This window comes from Salmo salar, chromosome ssa02 (assembly GCF_905237065.1).
Source record: "Salmo salar chromosome ssa02, Ssal_v3.1, whole genome shotgun sequence".
In the NCBI taxonomy this organism is placed as follows: Eukaryota; Metazoa; Chordata; class Actinopteri; order Salmoniformes; family Salmonidae; genus Salmo; species Salmo salar.
Genome location: NC_059443.1, coordinates 54,436,138 through 54,462,591, shown reverse-complemented (window position 1 = coordinate 54,462,591; position 26,454 = coordinate 54,436,138). Strand labels below are relative to the sequence as shown.

Sequence of the window (26,454 nt, the reverse complement as noted above, 5' to 3'; positions counted from 1 at the left end):
TTTTGTTCAACTTACCTTCCCCTTGTGCAAAGCTAGGGGTTGGAAGCTCATGTTGGTGAAATCAAATTGGTTTCAAACGAGCAAGGCAGAGGCAAAAAGCCTGATATGGACAGTGGTGGTGCAGAGATGGCAGGAGCAGTAGAATAGCGATACTAAGGGCAGGCATTTATTCTAAGTACAGAGGAAAGTCGGGAAGGGGAGGATGGCAGGAAGAGACAGAAGAGAGGGAGCTATTTTTACAAGATTAGGGGTGGGACACAGCCGGTTAAATAAGACTTTATGGGAAAGCATCCAACAGGAAAGTGTGATTATTGCCAGGAAACAGAGACAGGGGAGCTTGTATTGGCATAGTGTGGGCAGTATGAGGGGGGAAGAGGCTGAGATCCAGATTAAGGGAGAAGTGGATACAGGAAATTAGTTTAAAGAGTATACTAAGTAGAACGTCATTATATACAGTCTATATTTTTTGTTATCTTTTTTTAAGAGAAACTGGGACACACTCCAGTACAGTAGCTGGCGGTAATGCACCATAACTTTGGATGCCAACTGCCGATAAACCCCACCGAAGAAGAATCCACAGACAGCTACACCGAACTCGTACATGTCAGGGGACGTACGTAGAACACGTTTGTCAGCTGTCAGTGCACTTTACAGCCTGGTAAGTTTGATTCCGTTGGCTACTTTACTTATTAAAATATACGTGTTCAGGAACATTTTATAAAAAATAAATAAAATCATGAAGGCCTAATACAGATACAGCTGGCCACTTCATTCAAGCAAATAATGTAATAACACAACATCTTTGGTAATAATTTCTCTATCCAAAAGGGGAAACGGTAAAGTTAGAATCAAAATAAAGTAGATAATGATTTCGCGCAACGATAGTATCTTCAAAACCCAAATATTCCGTAGCTGCACCACGTAAGCAAAGACTGTCAATAAGTTTCGTTTCGCCAGAGTGACGCACTGAAACTAGAATACAGTTCTCCACTAGCGACAGGATGTTCTTTCAAAATAAGAGTCTCCCTGCAAGGACATGGAAAGCTTTGTGACTATCCTTTTGTTTATTAACAGTAGTTACGTACAACTGTTTTTCAAAGCATTGCATCCACCTTGGAAAAATAACCAATTTTTTTTATTTCATTATTTATACCAGCGTTTCATTTGAAAGTTCACACAAATACTGTAATGCAAAAAAAAAAAAAAACGATGTTTAATTTTTTTATTTAACCTTTATTTAACTAGGCAAGTCAGTTAAGAACAAATTCTTATTTACAATGACGGGCCTACCCTATATACACTATGAATTACATACTGGTTTATAGAGAAAAAAACAACTATTATTTGTGCCGATATTCCCCAAGTTTTTACAATCATTGTAAAGCCGTAGTTATGTTGTTGCAACCTGTGTGAAATGGCTCGGTAGTTAGTCGTGCTTGCTAGTAGCGTTTCAATCAGTGACGTCACGCCCTCCAGACCTTGAAGTAGTTATTTCCCTTGCCTTGCAAGGGCCGCAGCTTTTGTGGAGCGATTGGAGGGGCCAAAGCAATACTGTTACACTGACAGTCATTTCTGAAGATTAAATAACTAAATGTGATTAATTTAAGGAATTAAACAAAGCTGTCCAAGATTTTAAGGTCAACCCTGTTACATTAACTGAACTCGCATTTTAATATGGTGAAGCTATTCCTGTAAAAGATTTAATTGGACATCTAATAGTCAAATCAGTGTAAAGGCAGGAGAGCTGGTTCTGCTCTTTTTGCCCATTTTCTGGTGTTCTGTGTTGGAAAACTGAGCGGGTCGAGAATAACACATCAACTCTGTTACTTTATTTATGGTCAACCCTGTTTATTTATGGTCAACGTTCAACCTTGCTACTTTATTTATGGTCAACCCTGCTACTTTATTTGTCACCCCCAAAAAATATTTAAGGGATTGGGATTATTATTTTTTTAATTAAGTTTAACATGTGCGTTTTGACATGTTAAAATTCAGCTAAATAAACTTTTTCGCTACCCCAGTATTGTGAACATACCAATAGCTATACCAAGTGGTCTTCATTTTTTTTTTTTACACTTAAAAAAAATACCTTGCATATAAGCACCATGTACATGGCAATTGATTACAATTTAATATCTTTAGAATGGGTTATCAACATTGCAATGTTTTGAAATGTGGGCTTTTATTTTGAAGGTTTCCATACAAAGGTGACGTCATCGTTTCTGCTGTTGGCAGAATAGTAGTTTAAACAGAATACTCACAGACAACACAACAGCGGACAGTTGTAGTTCCATCATGGCGGAGGATATGTTTTCCCTCATGAATCTCGAAGACGAACTGAGCTGTAGCATCTGCCTCTGTGCTTTCGACTGTCCGGTGACAATTCCATGTGGACACAACTTTTGCCAAGAGTGTCTCCTAGAAACCTGGAAAGACAACTACAGCTGTCCACAATGCCGGACCCACTTCACCACCAAACCAGAGCTGAAGAAGAACACCGTCCTCAGCACTGTTGTGGAAACGTTCAAAATGAAGTCGAATAAAAGCGCCCTCCCCAGTGAGATGGGCGACTTAATCATGTGGGATGCGGTCAAGATGGAGCCCAAAGAGGTGGTTATCTTGTGCGACACCTGTATGGAAGCCAAAGCATTCAAAACCTGCCTCACCTGTATGGCGTCGTTCTGCCTTGAGCACGTGAGGCCTCATCATGAGAACCCAGTGTTTGGCGCGCATCAGCTGAACGAGCCTCTGGGCGACCTGCGCGACCGTATCTGCCCCGACCACCACAAGCTGATGGAGTTCTACTGTGTCCAACATGGCCGCTGTATCTGTGGTGTCTGTCTGCAGCAGGTGCATAAAGGCTGTACCTTCTCCAACCCTGATGAACAACGGGCACTGCAAGAGGTAAGTTCACAATAGATGTTAATACATCCCATCCACAGTCAGGCATACAGTAGTGTTGTGCCAGCCCATTGCCCCCATGTAGTGCATTACAACTGTCTAGAGGTCTGGACTTTTTTATAAGGGAAAGGGGATAGACCAGAGCCTGTCGTTTCAATGGGAGCAAATGAATCATACAGAGCCAAGCACGAGCTAGTGAGATCCTATTGGCTCGTTCTAGCGCTCTTAACTGCTAGGCTACAGGCGTAAGGTCACTGGTTCAAGCCTCAGTACTGACTGTTTACCCTATTTTGCTACAGAAGGGATGTCATTGGTCAAATCACTAATCCTAAAAGAAAACCAAAGTTAACCCATCTTAAGAGTTAGAAATGTTTTATTTGGTTGAAGATGATATTCATTCATGTCTCATTCAGTCTGATTTGAGGGGCAAGTTGAGTCTGCTGGATGGAAAGATTGACAAGAACCAGATGGTCATTTCTCAGATGAGTGACCAGCAGAGCATGTTGAAGGTGAGATATCACTTTTTAAACCAGGGACTCAAGAAAATGTCTTAACTGCTGTGTTCACTAGGAAGTAATCAACATGTGAAGCCATTTGAAAGCTTTGAGCACCCGGAAAAACTAAATATCGAACAGCCACAGTAAGAGCGGTGTGAGATGCTGTGAGAGAGATCAATTTGAGAACTCCACGTATACTGTGTGTCCGTCTCCTCCAGGACTCTGCAGCCAGCAGGAAGAGAGCTCTGGAGGACGAGTACCGCCAAATCCGCGAGCTGCTGGACCGTGATGAGCGTGAGGCTCTGAACACTGTGGACCGCGAGCAGGAGAGCGGTCAAACCAAACTCCAGAACCTCATGAAGAAGTTCAACCAGAACATTGTGAAGCTTAGCGCAGCAAAAGATGACATCAACAGCCTGCTCAGTCAGACTCAGACCGTGGCTTTCCTACAGGTGAGTCCAGTGTAGATAAGGTGGCTTCGGTGAACTGCTCTCACTCAGGTGATGATGAGCAACCTTACCTGAAAGCAGAAGACTTGGGTCAGCTCCCGGCCTTAGCTCAGTGGTCTTGAAATTATATTATATCTTATTGTTGGTTTTTACCTTTTCCTTTGGGACAGGCCTCAGTTGACATGCCGGCAGTGGTGGCCTTTGACCCCTATACCCCGAAGGTCAACCTGGACTCTAAGGCCTTGGCAGTCTGGCATGCCTACTCTGCAGTCCTGAGGGAGCATCTCACACATGTACTGAAACAGCCTGTAGAGGCCAGACTGCAGATACTCAAACCAGGTGTGTGTGTATACAAGTGTATGAAATGTGCTTATGGGCGGCATTTCTATGATGCCTTGTGATATTTAATTTAATTCCAGAACTTTGCATGGACATGTTTGACAATGGTGATTTTATTTTATATTGGAGATCAATAAGGGATCAAACAATGAGTCCAATCAAACAATAATTCACAATCCAACAACTCATCCCTCAAATTGGTTACCAATCTGGTGGTGTGAGGCGTTTGCTTTCCAGATTCTAAGCATTATACTTAAAATACCTAAGTGAAATAGTCACCACTAGCCGGCCTCCGCCCAGTACCCTGCCCTGAACTTTAATCACTGTTACTAGACGGCTACCACCCAGTACTCAACCCTGCACCTTAGAGACAGCTGCCCTATTTACATAGTCATTGAACACTGGTCACTTTAATAATGTTTACATACTGTTTTACCCACTTCGTGTGTTTATATACTGTAGTCAAGGCCTATCGTATTTAACTACGGATTTAAATACAATTTCTATTCATAATGTGTATACACACCATCATATACATAGTGTACAAACCATTAAGAACACCTGTTTTTTCCATGAGACTGACCAGGTAAATCCGGATGAAAACTATGATCCCTTATTGATGCCACTTGTTAAATCCACTTCATTCAGTGTAGATGGGGGTATTAGACATGTTAAAAAAATTATTTTGAAGCCTTGAGACAATTGAGGCGTGGATTGTGTATGTGTGCCATTCACAGGGTGAATGGGAAAGAAAAAATATTGATGTGCCTTTGGTAGTAGGTGCCAGGCGCACCAATTTTAGTGTCAAGAACTGCAACGCTGTTGGGTTTTCACATGTGTATCAAGAATGGTCCACCACCCAAAGGACATCCAGCCAACTTGAAACAACTGTGGGAAGCATTGGAGTCAACATGGGCCAGCATCCCTGTGGAACGCTTGACACCTTGTAGAGTGGGGATGGGCAGGACGTTAAAAATCTCTCTAACCATAGATTTTAAAAATAAAATACTGTGAGACAAAGTGCCAGGCACGTCTTTCTCCATGCTCACTCTCCCGCCAATTCATACATATTCATTGTTGTCATGGTGTGAATTGTTTGTCAATGATTATGAAATCCCTGCTATTATCAACAGTAGTAGATGTAGGCTACTGTTAATCATTGCCATTTCCCCATTAATCTAGAATGTTTGGTTATGGTAATTTCCATTTATTCAATGTATTAATACGGCATAGCGTTCTCATTCTCATAGTGTGCAGGTTGTTTGGAGAGCTCAAACTGTCTGTTTATCATAGAAAGAATGTAACCAGCTACATTTCCTAATCTAATGTTTTGCTTGAAGTTAATCTAGCATTTTACCAGAGAGAAACAAAGAGGCTACACATCAGAGAGCTGTCTGTTGATAGAATGCCAGTTTGTGAATTCTCATCCGAGTGGAGAAGTGAAACTGAAGCAAAAAATGTGTCTTATACCGAGCAGAAACTACAACTAGATCCATGACAAATCACATGCTTATCAAGCACAAAGAACCGTTCTCGGCGCTGGACAAGCAACAGCAGACATCTCGCGTTGTGTCTTTTGCCACTGCAAAGTGCAGCTGTGGCCACCAGAGCCGAGCATGTAAAAGCATGCTTCCCAGGCGAAACAGTTCCGTAGAATTTGTGCATATTATTGTGACGTTTTTGTTAGTTATGGACTTTGGTGAGATTTTTTTGGGGCTGTTCGGGCAGACAAAAAATGTTCTGGAGGCAAGCCGAAGTTCAGAGCCGAAGTCACGCCCATTCGTCAGTGATTGGTCAACAATAGGGATTCTTCAATAAAGTCTGTCATTCAAGGAGACACGACTCTTTCATGCACATTTTTTTATTGTAAAAAAACTGCACAAAACATCTTAGTTAGATGTAAAATTGCGTGACTAAGATCGTCGGCAAAAACTCAAATGTAATTAATTTTGACGATATTTTAGATTAATTCTGACTATTTTGAGGAAGTGTATACTGGCTACAGCGTCTCAAAATGGACAAACAGTACTATTGCCGCTTTTTTCTCTCGTTTTTCAAGCGAAGGTCTTACGGGAGGGAGTATGCGAGCACACTCGTTCGGTTAGGCTAGCCAAGGTTGGCTAAGCGCCAGCCGAACTAACTGATGCCTTAACATAGCTCATTATAGTTTCAATGAATGGCAATCGAGCGATTAGAACTTATCTGTAATGGTTATAAGTTATGCATGGTTGCGTGCTGTTGGCATAGACAAATGCACACATTTTCCAGTGTGTTCCATTTATTATAATTTTGTCATTAGAGCACTCAAATTATGCAAGTACTAGAACAGTAAAATGTCATATGCCCATCCCTATTGTAGAGTCCATGCCCCGACGAATTGAAGCTGTTCTGACGGCAAAGGGTGGGTGCCACTCAATATTAGGAAGGTGTTTTTAATGTTTTATACACTCAGTGTATACATTTATTTTCCGCACTCTTGACATTGCTCGTTGTAATATTTCTTAATTCATTTTTTATTTTTGAGATTTGGGTGTATTGTTATTACTGCACCGTTGGAGCTAGGAACATAAGCCTTTCGCTACAACGGCAATAACACCTGCTAAATATATGTACATTACCAATAAAATGTGATTTCTTCCCAACAGCTGAGAGGTTTGGTCCTCCTCTGCTGCCAAACTTCCATGAAATGGGTGAGTGCCGTTATGCCCTCGTCTTTATAATAACTACATAATAACTCCTGCTGGCATACAGTAGCGGTTGTAACTTTCCAGAAAGGTATGGCTTTTGTCCGGCTAAGTTGTACAGCCACAATAGTTAGTGAAATAAGTAATAGACTCGTTGTGGTGGTCACTCATAGCCTAATCACGACCTTGGGCACTGTATTTACTTTGATACAGTGTGACACTATCTTAAGATTCATCTGGTCTTTGTTTCAGGAGGCATGCCACCACAAGGTCATCCGGGAATGCGTAGATCCCACAGCCCAGGAGCCCCCCTCAGGGCAAACCAGAGGAAGAAGCCTCCACACGATTCAAACCGAGGGAGAAGTAGGCTATTTTCAAGATGGGTCGTTGTGGCCTTGTAGCCTGATAAAGATTGCCTTTTTAGTGTCTAGGTACATTCTACCAAGACGCTACATTGAACCATTCAACAAACATAGAATGCGATGCACCGACTAGGTCTCTCCATTTCCTTATCAGACCAGACAGAAACAGGACAAATACAGCTCGTTCTATTCAGTCAGAAACATCGGTGACATGAATGGTTCAAAAACCAGATGGCAGATCATTGTTGTACTGTCAATAAAGACTTACTGCCAATTATAACACTATTTACACCTCTAAAGGGTCAACTATGACACAGTTACTTTTTTTGATCCTACAAGTCTCATCCATTTCTCCCTTTCGGAGTCAGACAAGAAACGAGATCACAAGGAAGGGAACGAACATAAGGCAGACTGAGAACAGATTTTTCTGTGTTTTTCTGTGTGTTTACAGTGGGGGGAAAAGTATTTGATCCCCTGCTGATTTTGTACGTTTGCCCACTTACAAAGAAATGATCAGTCTATAATTTTAATAGTAGGTTTATTTGGACAGTGAGAGACAGAATAACAACAAAAAAATCCAGAAAAACGCATGTCAAAAATGTTATAAAATGATTTGCATTTTAATGAGGGAAATAAGTATTTGACCCCTCTGCAAAACATGACTTAGTACTTGGTGGCAAAACCCTTGTTGGCAATCACAGAGGTCAGATGTTTCTTGTAGTTGGCCACCAGGTTTGCACACATCTCAGGAGGGATTTTGTCCCACTCCTTTTTGCAGATCTTCTCCAAGTCATTCAGGTTTCGAGGCTGACGTTTGGCAACTCGAACCTTCAGCTCCCTCCACAGATTTTCTATGGGATTAAGGTCTGGAGACTGGCTAGGCCACTTCTTGAGCCACTCCTTTGTTGCCTTGGCCGTGTGTTTTGGGTCATTGTCATGCTGGAATACCCATCCACGACCCATTTTCAATGCCCTGGCTGAGGGAACGAGGTTCTCACCCAAGATTTGACGGTACATGGCTCCGTCCATCGTCCCTTTGATGCTGTGACGTTGTCCTGTCCCCTTAGCAGAAAAACACCCCCAAAGCATAATGTTTCCACCTCCATGTTTGACGGTGGAGATGGTGTTCTTGGGGTCATAGACAGCATTCCTCCTCCAAACACGGCGAGTTGAGTTGATGTCAAAGAGCTTCATTTTGGTCTCATCTGACCACAACACTTTCACCCAGTTGTCCTCTGAATCATTCAGATGTTCATTGGCAAACTTCAGATGGGCATGTATATGTATTCTTGAGCAGGGGGACCTTGCGGGCACTGCAGGATTTCAGTCCTTCACGGCGTAGTGTGTTACCAATTGTTTTCTTGGTGACTATGGTCCCAGCTGCTTTGAGATCATTGACAAGATCCCCCCGTGTAGTTCTGTGCTGATTCCTCACCGTTCTCATGATCATTGCAACTCCACGAGGTGAGATCTTGCATGGAGCCCCAGGCCGAGGGAGATTGACAGTTCTTTTGTGTTTCTTCCATTTGCGAATAATCGCACCAAATGTTGTCACCTTCTCACCAAGCTGCTTGGTGATGGTCTTGTAGCCCATTCCAGCCTTGTGTAGGTCTACAATCTTGTCCCTGACATCCTTGGAGAGCTCTTTGGTCTTGGCCATGGTGGAGAGTTTGGAATCTGATTGATTGATTGCTTCTGTGGACAGGTGTCTTTTATACAGGTAACAAACTGAGATTAGGAGCACTCCCTTTAAGAGTGTGCTCCTAATCTCAGCTCGTTACCTGTATAAAAGACACCTGGGAGCCAGAAATCTTTCTGATTGAGAGGGGGTCAAATACTTATTTCCCTCATTAAAATGCAAATCAATTTATAACATTTTTGACATGCGTTTTTTCTGGATATTTTTGTTGTTATTCTGTCTCTCACTGTTCAAATAAACCTACCATTAAAATTATAGACTGATCCTTTCTTTGTCAGTGGGCAAACGTACAAAATCAGCAGGGGATCAAATACTTTTTCCCCCCCACTGTACTTCAATTACAGGTGTGCTGTGCATGACATGTTTTTTGTTTATGATCCGGTTTAACAGGGTTATGGCTGTTCAGTCTGTTCCGCAAACCTTATTTGGAGAGAGCGCTTAAAGGGATATTTCGACATTTTGTCAAATAAGCAAATTTTGGCTAGATGCTCCCATAGACTTCCAGTCATTGTGCTACTACTAGTTAGCAATCGCGTCAGAAACTACCCTCAACTTCCTTCAAACTAAATGCAGACACTAAAATGGTATCAATGAGTTCATCGGACTCTGGGTAAGTAAAAAAAAAAAAAGGGGCTTAATTGCCAAAAAGTCTAACTATCCCTTTAACCTACATGCTTTAGGCAGCAGCTGACTCATACAATATTGCGTAAAAGTACTGCCTGCAATCATTGGATATGAAAATATATTCTAAATTAGTTGTTTGTCTTCCCTCAGAAAATCCCCAAAAGCCACCTAATGCTCCCAGAGAGTTTACCACAACTGTTCCACACACACCAAGGGACCACCCCAGAGGACAGTCAGCAGAACCCAGACCCAGGAACAGAGAGGACCCAGGTAGAACTGTTGTTCATGCAAATAAATATCTATACACTGGGGAAATGTTGCTTAAAATGATATCCTCTGCTCAAGCAGCTGAATTCCATAAGTGAGCCTCCAATGACAAATTTGAATGCAATTCTGGATACTTGTCGCAACTGGGGGGTATTTCAGAAAGATGGTTTTACATATTTAGGATTCCCTGAAAATATCCCGCTTCTCTTAACCAGATGAGGGAGTACGTGATTTCTTGGTTCCAGAACATCTGCTTCTCGTTTAAGTAATTATGCTAAGCGAATTGCAGATTGGTTGATCCGACAACTGGCACGCAACATTCAAAAAGGGCCTCGTGTCGATGACAGAAATAAACTACAGCTATGGATTCAGAAAGACAGAGCCCAATATTTCACAAGTTTAGAACAAGAAACTATTGTAACATACAACAAATATGTTCACATATTTACCAAAAATGTAATATAGCCGCCGCTGCAAAAGCCAGAGAGGGTGCCTGGCAGAAAATTGCAGACCGAGTAAATGCTTAAGTGAAGCGGCACAATTCCAATATCTAATAGGCCTAGCTTACACACATGGGTGACTAGTAATGATGCTTTCACTTGATAGAGCACTGTTATTGCAGTGCTGGTGATATTCGTGTCACGGCTATAGGCTACTACAATTTACTTATTAGGCCATGTCACAATTGCAATGGTAGGCCCATTCCATAGCCTATATAGGATGAATAATTTATTGAGTGCTTTTCATGACAACATGGGCAACAATGTGTTCTATGTTAAGTTGTATCACCAATGATGTTTTCAAAATCTGCGGGATGAATTAGGCTATTTATCATTTTTCATCATGTTGCTTAGGTTTATTAATTTGAGATTAGCAAAGCATCGCAGCCTACTGTACCTGCAATTCTGTTAAAGACCTCCATGATTATATGGACCGCTTGATGGGCGGGGAATGCAACAAAGACATCAAAAAAATCTCTAATGAAAGGCACGCTCTTCTTACGGCTCTACGCACAGTTGCCTTGCCAAATCGTTCAGCGTCACCCTCGTACAGGAAACTTTCAGAGGCCAAAAAATTGCTACGTAATACAAAGTTTGTAGGCCTATATCAATTAAGGCGAAACTACGTTGGATTACATTGGCTATGTACAGGTTGAGTAAGTTGCCCAGATATTGATTGTGTGGAAAAGGTTCCAAAAAATAACCTTCTGAATAATTTCAAGGATCTAGTCAAGGTTCAATAGTTTGTTCCCTTCGTTGTTTGCCGTGCATTACAAAGGCTCTGATGTCAATTGTGTTTTCCGCAAAGGGACGGGCCATGGTGACGGACAACAATCTGATTGTCGGAGAAGCCCCGTCTTTATTCACCAGGACAGGCTAAGATCAAGTTAACCTCTTAGGTAGCAGGTTTGCTTCCGAAGCATTCGTTGCTATGGTTGGATCAGGCTATAGGTCGAGCTCTCTTTCTGGAACCGTAAATCTGGAGTTTGCTCAAATTCTGGTTTGACAGATCTCGCCAACTCCCTAATCCGGCTTTCTGGAATACCCCTCTGGTTTATCAAAGTCACCTATGCACTCTACTAAACTAATCTCATGGCATTTCTCTTACAGGACAACCAAATGTTCCCCCAAGTATCACGTCTGCAGCAAAACGAACTGACCTTCTACAATGTAAGTTCACAAGTGTTTACCGAAACCACGTAGCAAACCGACTCTGGCTCAGTCTAGGGAAGCTAGGATAGGCTATAAGTTTGCTAGAAGATACCGACCCTACCGTTACGCTTGTTTACACTGAGCTGCACTGGGGTCGGAACTCAATCATGGTTACATTAAGACAGCGTGGAGCCGGCGTGAGATATGGGACGGAAAACGTACCTCGATGCAGGGATGGGATATGCCACTGTGCTCCAAATTTGACCTTTTATCCACACTGCTCCATTGGAATCCTCTGGCAAGCTGCAAGTCTGTAACCTCCGAGTGTGCGTTCAACATAAGTCAATAGGGTGTTGTAAATGTCTCTAGGGGAGACGGCTCATATTGGTTGTTGTTGTTCATGTGATGACAAGTATAACAATATACAAAAAGGCATACCAAACAAAAAAGATTCAAACACTCAGCAGGAAATCCCCATTGGCTTGGGATGCTACTCTTGATCAGCTTCTAAGATTGTTACAGTAATTGCCAGTCAATCACTCGCACCTGTGAGCAATTACACAATCCTTAACCCTGCTGGTACTGCTAACATCTGGCCTGGCAGCTGCTGCCAGCTGTGGAGCGATGTCTGTAGTGGAAATAGACTCTGTGGTCTAACCACTTATCTCCCTGTATTCCTAACACTAGCTTGAAAACAAGTGCTGCATTCTGAAGGAACTTTTAGAAAAGTGTGTGCATGGGTGTGTTTGCGTGCGAGACAGAATCTTACCTCCTGTCTCTCCCTCACCAGATGGCACGGTTCTCACCCTTGACCCCAAAACGGCCCACAAGCGCATCGCCCTCACAGAGAACATGACCGTGGCCTCTGTGTCAGACGAGCCCACCCCTTACCCCGATGGCCCCGCCCGTTTCTCCGTCTGCAGCCAGGTACTCACTTCCAAGGGCTTCTCCCGCGGCCGCCACTATTGGGAGGTCAAGATGAGCAGCAACAACTTCACCGGCATCGGCCTGGCCTACAACAGCATCGACCGGAAGGGTCCGGCTAGCCGGCTGGGGCGTAACGCCCAGTCCTGGTGCGTGGAGTGGTTCAACGTCAAGCTGTCGGCCTGGCACGCCAGCAGTGAGACTGTACTGCAGAACCCGAATCCGACCCGCGTCGGCGTGCTACTGGATTGCGAAGAGGGAACGGCCACTTTCTATAACATACAGGAACGGGCATACCCTTTCCATACATTTGTGTTCCAGTTCGCCGAGGCAGTGTACCCGGCGTTCTGGCTTTTCTCCAGCGGCTCATCTATTAGCCTGTGCAAGCTGCAGTCTTGAGAAGTTAACACAACACACACACACACACACACACACACACACACACACACACACACACACATTCTTCTCACTCACAAATAATTAGAATATACAGCATCTGGGTCAATAAATGACTTAATCATACTGATATTAGGCTTGTATCTTTAAAGGTTATTATTTGGTTGTAGTCACTGACTATAGTAATAATGCAGTGTAGGTCATATCATTTTGGACTTTGGTCTCTTGTAACTACAGCAACCTCTAAACAGGCAGCATTTGTTAATCAGCAACTAATGAAAACTAAGCACTTGCATACAGGTAAAGGAACATTACAAATTATTATACAATATTATTGTATTGTCAAAAGCATGATGACATCCTTACTACCTTTGTTTTACTGCTGTTGTGATGTCAGCAGCATGCCGTGAAAGGAATTTAAGTCGATGTATTCCTTAATGGTTAATCAGACACAGCGAGTTACATTGGCTGGATAGAAGAAATGAGCTGACATTGTGATTATTCATGTCTGATTCGCAAGTGGTTACGTTACGTGTTATAGGCAAACATGACCTTACTAAGTGGTATTTCAACCAGGCGAATGAGTTCTTTCTCCTGTGCTGCAGTCCTGGCTAAATGTCTTGATCGTCCAGTTTATTTACAGATACATTTAAGTGGTCTGTGGGTAGCTGTTTTATCAGAGCTTATGATCTCTTGGTGTGGGTCTTGGTAGTCCACAGTAATCACATGTAATATACACAAAACAACATTAATAAACATGTGTCTAACATGTATGTTATCTACTCTATTATATATCTATTATATATCTATCTATATATATCTATTCTGTATATGAACAGTACCACAACGTTCAGAAGGCCATGCATTGGCACACCTATGCAAGAGAGTGGATGGCTTTTGCTGGTGTCAGGCATTCCGCATTAGGGAATGCCATATCCAATAACCACTGGATATAGAGAATCAATGAATAGAACAGAAAAGCATCCACATTATTCTTGATACCCCCAAAGGAAAAGTGGGTATCGTTCACTTTTTTCTTGATCTAATACATTTCGCTACAGTGTTTCACATAGAGCCTGTAAGTGAAGGGGGTTTCCGCATGGTGCAGTGTGAGGGTGTGCTGAAAGCGCTTCCTGACACTGCTACTAGGACACTGCTACTAAAGGCTTGATAGAACCTAGCCTGGTTGCCAGATCTGCATTTGGTTTAGAATTACAGTGAACAGGGCAGAGTTGGTTGATCTGGCAACCAGGCTAGATAGACCCAGCCTGGCCCATAAGAACAAGCAGAGGTCATTTAGACCCTGTGAACAGGAGTTTTTCCAACTCTGTGGGTTTTGTAAATAGGGATGATTTAGGGCTGGGGTTTTTCCTGTCTATGTGACCAGACAAAGGAAAAACTCTGGGCCCAAGTTATAGCTAATTTAGCTATAGCCCATAGCTAGGGCCTTCTCATGTCCAAGAAGGGTACATATCTGTAGCACAGTGATGGTCTGTTGGTGTTACTTTGGCCATCTGTGGGTGTCACATTGTCTGTGACGTGGGTGCATGCTTCTCATAATTCATGTCTCTGATATTGTGGATTGGAACTTTTCCGTTTATGGATATACAGCCATCGCTATGATCGGAGAGCAAGTTGAGAATAGCATGTGATGGATTCGTTTTGCTTTGCAAAGCCCCGTGCCAAATGAATAGTTGGTGTCATTGCCTTCTCCCTCTATAGAAACACTAGTTTTCCTGATTTAAGGGATTTCTACTGTTGGTGGAATGAAGGCAAGCTGATATTTAAGGAAAATATGAATTAATTTGCTGGATTTAAGCTATTATTGCCACTGGCTCTAAGAGATCCTCAAAGGTTTGGACAAAGTCCGAACGACTCGCGTACACAACACCAGATAAAGAGTAAAGATCAGAGGGCCATAGTCATGGTCCTTGTGTGTTAGCATGTTATCCTCTCTGTCCATTCCTTCGGTCTTATAAGCTCGGTTCTTAATGTGCTGATGGTGTACTTCGTGTTGGTTTGGTTTACTGACTTTCAGTTTAACTGAAAAATATTAGAAATGGTTGGTTGTGTTTTAAAGGGTAAGGTATAGATTGTGTATAAGGGGTTTAATCTTGTTAAAGACAACTTGATAATCTCCCCTCATGATTTACTATTATAAGCTATGTGTTAATATATTCCTCCAAAAATGTATCACATACAAATACATATAGTTACTAATGAGTGTGGTGTTTGTGGCTTATTTGTTCCACATATCTAGACACATATATTGCATTTGGTAATTAGATTACTTCAAACTGCAAGTGCACGGGAAGGAAAAGCACTGATATTGCTTTTCCTATTATATACTTGCAAAACTAACAATGAAATAATGTACATATTAGAAAACAATGACATTCATAATACATATGAAAATATTTATTGGTGTTTCCAAATTCTAATTTACATTGCTTATTACATTCAGTGAAATGATCCGTTTCAACATCTGTAGTAGCTTCTCTGTTTTTAATTGCTTTAAAGTGATTGTTTGCTTACAATAAAAGTAATTTATCCATCTCTCGATCCATCTTTTCTTTTTGAATGGCCACGAAGCAGATGGCAAATTTCGTACCATTAGATGGAGACAAAATGGAGTCATATGCATTCTGTTCTATTACGCCAGTAAAGTGCTGTTATGACTAACTGATTTCTTTGACACTTCCCACAGCAATCTTGTGCATTTATGTAGTGGTTTGACTGCAAAAACTAAATGTGTAGCTAAATATATCTCCAAATATACTGTTCCTCATGGTACGCTGTAAATTGTACTCGAATCTTTACAGGAAAAGGTATCAGCAATAGACTATCACAGGTCTCCTTCCACCGTTAAGCGTAGACATAATGACATGTACATAAACTACCAAGACTAAGATTATCCATTACCATTCAATATCTGAAGACAATCTAATGGAGAACATTCGGTGGCATACAGTACATGCTCTTCGACAAACCTCATTTTCCAAAACACATGGAATGAAAGTAGGCTTTCTCCAGCAATGCAATTACATTTCTAAAAAACCTCACAGCCTATAGAGTACCACAGTATGAGTCATAATACCCATAAAACATAGCGGTCACATCCCATGGGAGATTTTAGAAACACTTAAAATAAGGTCTGTTTCATGTAGGCTTACCCTGCTGTGATGTTTTGATAACCAGGTAAATCTCTAGGAAAAGGTGACCTTTATAAATATATTTGCCTGTATTTACCCCCCAAAAATGAAATGTTAATGTGGCTATCATAAAGAACTACAAATGCCGATCTGGACGAGACCGTCGAATTGAAGGAAAGGTAAGAATCTCTGGATTAATGTATCGAATGTTTGTTAAATGTAGTAATGAGGAAATTAGCAGAATATTTTAAAATTGACAGTTCTGTGAACGGGCTTGTGCAAATTTTAAATTGACACAATACCTGTTAGCAAAGGTATCAGCTAGAGATGACGTGCAGGAGCTTGCAGGGATTTGTAGTTTTGCATTTCTACGTTGATGCTAATTAGCATTTTCAAATCTAAGTGTAAATGGAGCAGAATATATTGAAAAGTCACCTTGTCCGAGAGATTTACATGATTATCAAAACGTCACGCCAGGGTTAGCCTACACGAAACACAGCCCTTATTAAGTGTTTTTAAAATAGGAAAAATGTATGGTGGAAAAACAATTGGAACCATTTCCCTGTTTTGACCGCTAGGTTTTATGGGTATTATGACACCTCCAGTGTGAGACTCTATACCCACTAAACTCAACTCTGGACCTCGAAGCCAGTTCCACTGCATTTTTTCCATTGTTCCCCTCTAATCAGGGACTGATTTAGACCTGGGACACCAGGTGTGTGCAAATCATTATCAGGTAGAACAGAAAACCAGCAGGCTCCGGACCTCATAGGGTAAGAGTTGAGTACCCCTGACCTATACTGTTTGAAATAACATTTCTGTCCACAGTCAAGATGCTCAGAACTGTTTCTAGAACATTCAGGTTTGTTGTAAACATACAGTAGAAGCGCAGATACACGTAAAATGGGTGTCCTCAAGCAACGAGACGATTACCCAACGGCTTAACACACACAAAGGGAATGTAAGCACTTGTATATCACAAGCATTGGCATTATATTGATAACTATGGACCTCCGAAGCTGTTTAGATGAACATTGACAATCCTCCCGTTATACAGTTGATGCCACTGGTTGGCTCTGGCTTAATCTCTTAAGCGCCAAGACTTTTTGGAGACGTTCCAGGTCATATTTTTTGCAGTCGCGCTGCACAGATGATTAGGAGTGCTGATCTAGGATCACTTTTCCCTTATAGCTCACACTGAATGAGTTTATATGGACAGGGGGGACCTGGTGGAACCAATCTGATTGCTGTGTTAACTATTCTGTTCTACTGCACGTGATTTGAAATAGAACGGCGAACGCAGTGATCAGACTGGTTCCACAAGCTTAGGGACCTGCAGAAGTGCTTAGGAACCAGGTGCGCAGCGTGCCAGCATAACAGTCGACCTGGAACACCACCTATAACTTCATATTATGGCTGTAACAAACCTGATATCATCTCAACTTTGACCCTTGACCTCACTAAAATGACAAAAAAGGTGACAAGAGATTCAGAAAAACCCCAAATCACAGATCCTTAAAACATTCAGTGGTAATAAACGTTGACAGTCGACACACCATAGATAGAATGGCTAGATGCGAATCTATTTCTATGCGACAGACATAGGGTGTCACCTAGCGGTTTGTCCAGTGCTAAGCAGCATGAAGACCTTAAAAAGTGTTTGAAATAAACAATCTTTCCATCGTAGACAACATAAACAAAATAGATACTGACAGTGTAATATACCTATGAATACTTCGACCAGTTGCAACTTGGTTATGAGGGATGGTACAATTCTAACTATATCCTATGGAGTAATTCCTACAGTGCAACAAGAAGTGCCCAACACAAAGGGGTCTTATTAAGAAAAGGACAAAATATTGCAAAAAAAGTAGGAGTACGTTAACAGACAGCGGTAGACATTTTGTCTCCAAAAATTACAAGGTCGAAATGATTAAACCTGTGAATAAATCCTTCATAAGCAACGGATATTTCACTAGGAATGGTTAACTAGGAGTCCTAATGAACTCATTTTAAGAAATATAGTCAAGTAACATTTTCTTAACACTTAGTAACCACTAACTAGTGTCTGCCCAATACAGCACATGTAATAGGGGATTTGGCCAGCGTGGCATTAACAGTGCACCATCATGAAATAGAGTTAACAAAACAAAGTCCAGTGATTGACTTACAAATATATATTCTATCATAGGAGTGCGAGTGTCGAGGTCAATGCTTCCTCCTGAGTCAGGGACACACGGGGTCCATGTTGGGAAACACTGCCAAACTGTTAGAACTATAGAACTATTAGAACTATGGAACTATGGTACAAGGGATCAGTGCAAATATACCATCCTCCACTGAAACATCTCCTTCCCTCCTTTACCCAGAGGCGGGAATATGCCTGAGCTCTCACGTATATCATCTGGGGAGTGTGCAAGCGTGGCATTACGTCATCAGAATTTACTATAACGAACAAAAGAAGGGGTATGGATGAAACATTGAGGAGGTGGAACTTGGGGGCTCAGGCACGAGCAGAGGCGGGACCTGCTGGCTTGGGAGAGTCATGGGGGGCGGAGCTCTCAGCCTCGGAGGTGCTGGATTCGTCGTCGTCGTCCGTCTGCTCGGCGCTGTGGTAGAGCATGAAGGCCTGGGTCTTGTGGGTGATGGTGATGGTGCACGGGCCCTGGGCCCACGGCTCCCCGTCCACCTGCATGGGCATCCGGGACGTCTTCAGCACCAGCTACAGAGAGATAGGAAGGGAGAGGTGGTAAGAGAGATGGGCGGAGAAAACGGAAGGAGAGAGGTGGAGGGAGGAGAAGGTAAAAAAAATATATGTTTTACTTTGGAAGAGCTGAATAGTGATGAGCACAGTAAAAGCATATTTTAAGTACATTGACATTCACTGTACATGAACCAACCACATTTACAAACAAAACTAGCAAATTATTCCATTACTTACAAAAGATGGCTATTCAAACTGGTACTGTATCTATTCAGCTAAGGTCAAAGTGACAGAACCAGGAAGGAAACACAGAATACACCAGACACAAATGTGTCCAGTACACCACTGCTGTCCTCTCACACTGTGGAGATAAAACAGCAAGTGGTGGTGATGGTGCTGGAACCTCACCCTGACTGTGTGGGCCTGGCCCAGACGCACCGGGTTGGCCATCTTGACTTGGATCTGAGCACAGTGGAAGGAGCCAAACACACCGACCACCTCCAGCAGCCCGTCATCCAGCCTGGGAGAGAGGACAGGAGATGAAGAACAGTTAGAAAGCAACTTAGAAAGGCTTTATAGAGCATTCATAAGCCCTAGATATATGCTTCACAAATCACCCTTTAGGTCGCATGACATTAGCTTATCAATGACCTCTGAAGCATCTCTAAAAGGCCTAATGTAGAGTTTATGAAGGCTTCACAAAAAAGGACAAAGTGATCTTTAGTTATGCTTTCAGTGATAATACACAGGCAACTTTTCAATGGACATAGACTGATGGTAGGGCTTATGAAGACTTTATTATATCCATTTCTGCATTGTCTAAGGTGCTGTGTGAGCCAGTGGTGCTCACCTCGTAGGGGGGTAGGGCTCGTCCCCCATGCCCTCCCACAGACGACAGCCTCCGCCCCAGTAGCCGATGTTACACACGATGATGCCCTCCAGACTGGGCAAGGCCACCCTCTCTCCATCCAGCTCCAACTGTGGGAGCACAGGCACGCACACAGGCACGCACGCACGCACAGGCACGCACACACAGGCACACACGCACGCACACACACACACACACGCACAGGCACGCACGCACACACACACACACAGGCACGCACGCACGCACACACAGGCACGCACGCACACACACACACACACACACACACAGGCACGCACGCACACACAGGCACGCACGCACACACAGGCACGCACGCACACACAGGCACGCACGCTCACACACGGATACACGGGCACGCACGCACAAACACACACGGGCACACAATATTATTAATGATATGAGTATCAGCTAGTTCAAGGAGGCATCCAAGGATTATACAACGCACAAAGAATGCTTGAGTTCATTTTAAGTTCGTGACATTTACCAAGGCAACGGAACATTCTATTCAATTCTTCCAGAGGCATAGAGGTGAAAGAGTGCACAACAGACATGAGAGTCGTTCCTTGAGGCCACTATGTGTGTCTGCGTGTGTGTTGTTGGTGTGTGTGTTGTTGTGTGTCTCCTTGCATGCCTTACCTCAATCCTCTTATCCAGGTCTTTGCATTCTTGAACTAAGCAATCTTTGGTGCCATACATGAAATATACAGCCTAGAAGGAAGGGCAGCAGTTTGACCATTATAAAGGGGAAAGCTGTAGGACACGTCGTATCAAAAGCAGGTCACGTTTGAACAAATTCAAATATGTTTTTATTTTCACCCAAATAACCACTCCTAGACTATTCTGAATCAGCCATTTACAGAACAACCAACCACATAATTAATATTCAGTCAGTAAAAGCATTTCCAAATGTATTTGACTAAGAGAGAAAGGTAGCATTAAAGCATTTTTCCCCAAAATTGACGTGTCAACCATTACACTCAAGCAACCATCCTGTATACGTCCTCTCATACCGTATGTAAATTCAACCACGTGAAGTAACTTGCATATGTTTGTTCATATTTACAGATGTGTCTTTGGCCGACTGACCTTGTTGATGATGCGGCTGGAGAAGAAGGAGGGGGTCTTCTCACGGTGGGTGTGGAAGTTGAGAGCCATCAGGGCATCCGGGCCCACTGAGAAATAGTTATTCATGGACAGGACCTGATGAGAATGGTACACATGAGTTAAGAGGTCCTTTACTGATCAAATCAAGGGTATAAACAATGAGTAACCAATCACGTAGGCTATACCAGTAAGCAGGAGTATTAAGTTAACCAGCTAACGTTGATAAACAACCATTTCACTTGTTTTTCTGGTTCATGAAAAATGTGTATACTCGTTGCTGTTTGTCGAGTCAATTTTAAGTCCTTTTTCTTAAAAATAAGTTATTTCAAGCAATTTTGGACAGTTAGCTGGCTTACTAATTGATACAGCTTTCTGGAACAGCCCCATGATTGCAATGGATCACTTGGTTGGAGCATGGTTCTGGCAGTGGAAACACCAGAGTTATAGGTGTGATTCCTGTATGGGCCACACACTGAATATAGTACGTGTTGCTGAATTATATCAAAATGCAGGGCAAATGGACAAGATCAAAAGAGGCTAGCTAGAGAGGGTGAAATGCAACTCACCTTTGGCTTACGAAAGTAGAGCCCCTTTGAGGCTACCTGAACTTTCCACCTGTTAGGACAATGAAGATCATACTGGATCATTTACAACCATGTTACAACACAAAATGGAACTAGGGATATTGAGGGTTGCAGCATTAGCACAGAAGGCTACGTTACATGAGCTTTGTAGCATTAGCACAGAAGGCTACAGGAATTGGATTTCGTAGTATTATAAGCTGTTACTTGACCTTCGTAGCATTAGCACAGCAGGCTACATTACTTGGGTTACGTAGCATTGTAGCATTAGCACAGGAGGCTACATGACTTGAGCTTCGTAGCATTAGCACAGCAGGCTACATTACTTGGGTTACGTAGCATTGTAGCATTAGCACAGCAGGCTACACAACTTCCTGTGGCTCTCCACTGACCTGTCCATCTTGACCACCTCTGCTTCGAGGACGTTCCGGAGCACCTGCTCCACAGGGATCTCCCCGGCGTAACCCGACCCCCAGCCCAGGGAGTTGGACAGGTCATTCCCCGTACCGAGGGGCAGGATCATCACCCTGGGGATGAACTGATCTTGGCCCTGGAGACCAATACACACACACGCATGTGAAACAGACGTCAGTGGGCTGCTAACATTATATCTTCCTCCACTGTCCCTATACCGGGCTCAAACCAGTGATCCTCTGCTCACAAACACACGTGACCGCCCTCCTTGACAATGTACCAACCGTTTGAGCTATCGAAAAATATCTATAGCGATTAGATGCGAATGCGATTCCAATGGAACATGCGCGCCATCTACAGACGTGTTATTCAATAATAACCAACAGCAGTTACAGAAACGTTGGTTACAACGTTAGTTACAACAGTCTCTTGGCATAGAGCTGCACGACTCATTTGCTCCTGCCCATTGTCATGTTACACATGTAAAAACACAGTCCTTTACCTTGAGCTTCATGGTGTCGATGGCATCCAACACCCAGCCCACGGTTCCGTCCCCCCCACACACCAGCACCCTCACACTGCCTGGCGGCAGCAGGGTGCACAGCTGCAGGGCCTTAGAGGGAGGCAGCTCCGACAGGTCAAACACCTGAGAGAGGAAGGGAGGAGAGAGGAAAGGAGAGGAGAAGAGGAAAGGAGAGGAGAAGAGGAAAGGTGAGGAGAAGAGGAAAGGTGAGGAGAAGAGGAAAGGAGAAGAGAAGAGAAGAGGAAAGGAGAAGAGAAGAGGAGAGGAGAGGAGAGGAGAGGAGAGGAGAGGAGAGGAGAGGAGAGGAGAGGAGAGGAGAGGAGAGGAGAGGAGAGGAGAGGAGAGGAGAGGAGAGGAGAGGAGAGGAGAGGAGAGGGAGAGGAGAGGAGAAGAGGAAAGGAGAAGAGGAAAGGAGAAGAGGAAAGGAGAAGAGGAAAGGAGAAGAGCAAAGGAGAAGAGCAAAGGAGAGGAGAAGAGCAAAGGAGAGGAGAAGAGCAAAGGAGAGGAGAAGAGCAAAGGAGAGGAGCAAAGGAGAGGAGAAGAGCAAAGGAGAGGAGAAGAGCAAAGGAGAGGAGAAGAGGAAAGGAGAGGAGAAGAGAGGAGAGGAGAAGAGGAAAGGAGAGGAGAGGAGGAGAGGAGAGGAGAAGAGGAGAGGGGAAAGGAGAGGAGAGGAGAGGAGAGGAGAGGAGAGGAGAGGAGAGGAGAGGAGAGGAGAGGAGAGGAGAGGAGAGGAGAAGAGGAAAGGAGAAGAGGAAAGGAGAAGAGGAAAGGAGAAGAGCAAAGGAGAAGAGCAAAGGAGAGGAGAAGAGCAAAGGAGGAGAAGAGCAAAGGAGAGGAGAAGAGCAAAGGAGAGGAGAAGAGCAAAGGAGAGGAGAAGAGCAAAGGAGAGGAGAAGAGCAAAGGAGAGGAGCAAAGGAGAGGAGAAGAGCAAAGGAGAGGAGAAGAGCAAAGGAGAGGAGAAGAGGAAAGGAGAGGAGAAGAGGAAAGGAGAGGAGAAGAGGAAAGGAGAGGAGAGGAGGAGAGGAGAGGAGAAGAGGAGAGGGGAAAGGAAAGGAGAAGAGGAACGGAGAAGAGGAAAGGAGAAGGGGAAAGGAGGAAAGGAGAGAGAAAAGGAGAGGAGAGAGAAAAGGAGAGGAAAGAGAAAAGGAGAGGAAAGAGAAAAGGAGAGGAAAGAGAAAAGGAGAGGAAAGAGAAAAGGAGAGGAAAGAGAAAAGGAGAGGAAAGAGAAAAGGAGAGGAAAGAGAAAAGGAGAGAAAAGAGAAAAGGAGAGAAAAGAGAAAAGGAGAGGAAAGAGAAAAGGAGAGGAAAGAGAAAAGGAGAGGAAAGAGAAAAGGAGAGGAAAGAGAAAAGGAGAGGAAAGAGAAAAGGAGAGGAAAGAGAAAAGGAGATAAGGAGAGGATAGCAGACAGAAAAGGGATGATATGGGAGGAAACAAAGGGGACACGGTGGATAGGAGGGGAGGGAGGAGATGTTTATGCATCACACCATCACGTGCCACCTCCACAATCACTTTAACTCGAAAGAGTGCCTATTGTGCACCAGTTCAATTTGACCTAGACATCTTAATAATTCCATAATATGCTACACAGAGGACTGACCTGGACAGGGTTGAGGATGGTGCGGAACTCTCCGAGCAGAGCCTCCCCCATGTTGTTTCCACTGCGAGTGTTGGCCAGGACCAGCACCGGAGTCCAGCCGCTCCCGCAGGCAGATGCCAGCTAGACACACACACACACACACACACACACACAGAGTTAAAATTAAAGTAAACAAAACCTGTTGCAAGCCACAACCCAGTCTTCTAACCTGACTCAAGAGGGAGTGATAGTTGCTAGTAATGCAACCAAACAGTCGGTTCCGATCCACCATTTGGGACACCCTAACCCCAGACACTGACCCCTCCCTGGGTGTGACCTATGACCTTGCTGTACTCATCGGGGTGCCTGCGGCGGAGCTTGTTGACGAGGTGGAGGTAGTGAGGGGGGATGATGATGCTGCGGAACTCGCCCAGCTCACAGCGCTCCCCGTCCGACAGGCTGGGCTTGCAGTCGTCGTGCACCGTGGTCTGACACCACACACACCTGCCAAGGGACAAACACACACCCATCAAACACAATTTATTTGGAGTTCACTGTAATGTCAAGGCAAAAGATGGCCAGCGAGCTGGTTACCAATATGATATTCATTCCTGTCAATTTGCAAATAAAGCAACTTCAGCTTCCCCATGATTGAAAAATGACAAATAGCACCCTCTCCATCTCTCGGGCCAGAACCATACACATAGAAGTTAACGCCTTTGCATCCCGCTGGGCTTCACTCTGATTAATGTGACAGACAAAAACTCACACACAAATGACAGCCTAGAAGCAAAATAATACTACCTGAAGTCACACAGCTTCGGTTGGTTCCCACATTGCTCCTTGCAGACCGCACAGACACTGCAGAGAGGGACGTTTCCCCGGACCCAGCGGTGCTCCAGTGTCCCATCCGTTTGGGACGGAGCCATAATCTCTTTGCACACAAGGCTCCGGTCGGCGCGACGCAGGCATGTCTCGTCGGCGCACACTCCGCAGCAGTCGCAGAACGCCCCTTGTAGAATGTGTTGTTGGCATACACAGCAATAGGTGGGCTTGTTGAACAGGTCGGTGCAGTGCCAACCGTGCTTGCTCTTGCGGAAGAAGTCTTTCATGTGTATTTTCCGTTTGGAGCGTTGGACACTGCACCACAAAGTAATGATCACGGGCACTACGACAGCGAGAGTGGTCCAAAACAGGAGTGTCCACTCTTCCCGTGACGATTGGTCGCGGTTTCCCTCGTCCATCTCCATAGACATTCGAGGAAGAGTGGTTGGTATTAACGCGAATAAACTAATCAAATCATAGAATATCACGAGAGTTCACCAATATAACCACTGTGCGCAAGTCGCGCATCATGATGTCCATGCTATAGCTACGCGAAAATTACAAACTTCTCGTTTTGCGAAATAACGCACCAAACAAGGCTCGAGCGAGATTATAAACATTGGCTACCGTTCATTTTTTTGGCTAGACGACGACCACCAACATTTGGAATATTAGCATACTGTTGTTGTTATCAGAAGCTATGCTAGCTATAGTTACTGGGCACCTGATGTGCTCCTTACCTACCCAGCAATGACAACATTAGAAACTGATAATCCATCGTCTGTAAAAAAATAAATAAACACGAAACGCATGCCCAGGAATTTATAATATTAAAGGTTGCATTGACATGACAGCTTCATTACTATATCAATAACACGACTAAACAATAGATTCATCGATAAAACATATGTTCCATTGCAAATACTGGCCTTCCCACCTAATGGCCGTTCAATCGCGTCAAAACCGTGTTGTATCATGGGTACATTTTGACTGACTGATCTGCAAATTACATTGAGCAGTTATTTACATAGAGATATATATAGGACTCATCTTTGTATCTGTGCCATTATAGCGTTTGCGACAAAATGGGCAGCGCCATTGAGGCTATCTCCATTTTGAAGTAGTCTATGTTCTTCTTCCCGATTGGCTGACCCAGTTGGACATGATTCCAAAAGGGTCACCAGGAGGGATGAGCCAATGAAGTCCCACCCAGATGACTACATTTAAAATGGTGGAAACCCTCAATGGCGCTGTCCATGCTAATAGCCTTTTGGCCACTAGAGGCCCCTATCATTCTCTATGGTTATTTATGCTGTAATGTGATTTGTAGATCAGTCAGTTTCGACTCGCCCATTATCAATAGTGTCGTTCGTTTTAATTGGCCAATATGCTAACGGGAACATGACGTACATTTTTACGTAGCGCTCAGCTGACTCTGGCAACTGAATAACAGATCAAAAACAGTTTGTTGAGGGGAAAGATTTAGAGCTTTTCGTTCAAAACGCAGACAGAGCTTCACATTCACTGATAGGCCTACTAGGCCTATAGGAAGTTACCCGTAATTTCTTAAATCTTATATTTAGGAAAAACAGACACATTATTTGGGCATTTTTACATGATGATAGAAAGAAGTTGAACAATAACTTTATTACATTACATTTGGCTGGAATGACTGTTGAAAACGCGGCACGCCGTCAAAAAATCTTGCAATCCAAACAGTGATAAGGCCAAAACAATATTTTTACGGCACTTCGATACTGAAGCAGGTTAGGAGAATTTGCAAAGGAGGTTAGGATTCTGAGGTTAAGGTTAGGAAACGGGTTATGGTTAGCGAACATGCTCTCCTAACCTGCTACGGAAATAACTTTGTATTGAAGTGCCGTAAAAAGAGTGT

General features: G+C 43.5%; 2 protein-coding genes across 3 annotated transcripts; one reads left to right on the top strand and one right to left on the bottom strand.

The window, feature by feature from the left end:
- Window positions 1–352: 352 nt before the first annotated feature.
- On the top strand, window positions 353–15,350 carry LOC106588405 (E3 ubiquitin/ISG15 ligase TRIM25). The gene is made up of 10 exons (XM_014177350.2): window positions 353–658; window positions 2,194–2,904; window positions 3,315–3,410; window positions 3,617–3,850; window positions 4,018–4,186; window positions 6,832–6,876; window positions 7,123–7,233; window positions 9,706–9,825; window positions 11,433–11,492; window positions 12,265–15,350. The coding sequence occupies exons 2-10, from the start codon at window positions 2,296–2,298 to the stop codon at window positions 12,795–12,797; spliced, it is 1,977 nt and encodes a 658-aa protein (XP_014032825.1). The 5' UTR covers window positions 353–658; window positions 2,194–2,295; the 3' UTR covers window positions 12,798–15,350.
- On the bottom strand, window positions 15,198–25,664 carry LOC106588413 (diacylglycerol kinase epsilon-like). Of its 2 annotated transcripts, none has more exons than XM_014177363.2 (11): window positions 24,540–25,664; window positions 24,056–24,239; window positions 23,757–23,876; window positions 22,138–22,281; window positions 21,614–21,771; window positions 21,207–21,255; window positions 20,623–20,736; window positions 20,173–20,244; window positions 19,501–19,628; window positions 19,059–19,170; window positions 15,198–18,668 (listed from the first exon to the last, which is right to left on the bottom strand). In XM_014177363.2, exons 1-11 carry the CDS (start codon window positions 24,989–24,991, stop codon window positions 18,450–18,452), a joined length of 1,752 nt encoding a protein of 583 aa, XP_014032838.2. In that variant the 5' UTR covers window positions 24,992–25,664; the 3' UTR covers window positions 15,198–18,449. The 2 variants fall into 2 exon arrangements, with proteins under 2 accessions (XP_014032838.2, XP_014032853.2); XM_014177378.2 differs by having other exon boundaries at window positions 24,080–24,239; window positions 24,540–25,659.
- Between the last annotated feature and the right edge of the window lie 790 nt (window positions 25,665–26,454).

Bases quoted from the DNA above. Each gene is read 5' to 3' on its own strand.
- LOC106588405 (XM_014177350.2), top strand. From the start codon at position 2,296: ATGGCGGAGGATATGTTTTCCCTCATGAATCTCGAAGACGAACTGAGC. The intron at 3,411-3,616 runs GTGAGATATCAC...CGTCTCCTCCAG, and splicing joins ACCAGCAGAGCATGTTGAAG to GACTCTGCAGCCAGCAGGAA. The intron at 7,234-9,705 runs GTAGGCTATTTT...GTCTTCCCTCAG, and splicing joins CGATTCAAACCGAGGGAGAA to AAAATCCCCAAAAGCCACCT.
- LOC106588413 (XM_014177363.2), bottom strand. From the start codon at position 24,991: ATGTCTATGGAGATGGACGAGGGAAACCGCGACCAATCGTCACGGGAA. The intron at 20,737-21,206 runs GTGAGTTGCATT...CATTCTCATCAG, and splicing joins TCTACTTTCGTAAGCCAAAG to GTCCTGTCCATGAATAACTA. The intron at 20,245-20,622 runs GTCAGTCGGCCA...CCTTCCTTCTAG, and splicing joins CCAGCCGCATCATCAACAAG to GCTGTATATTTCATGTATGG.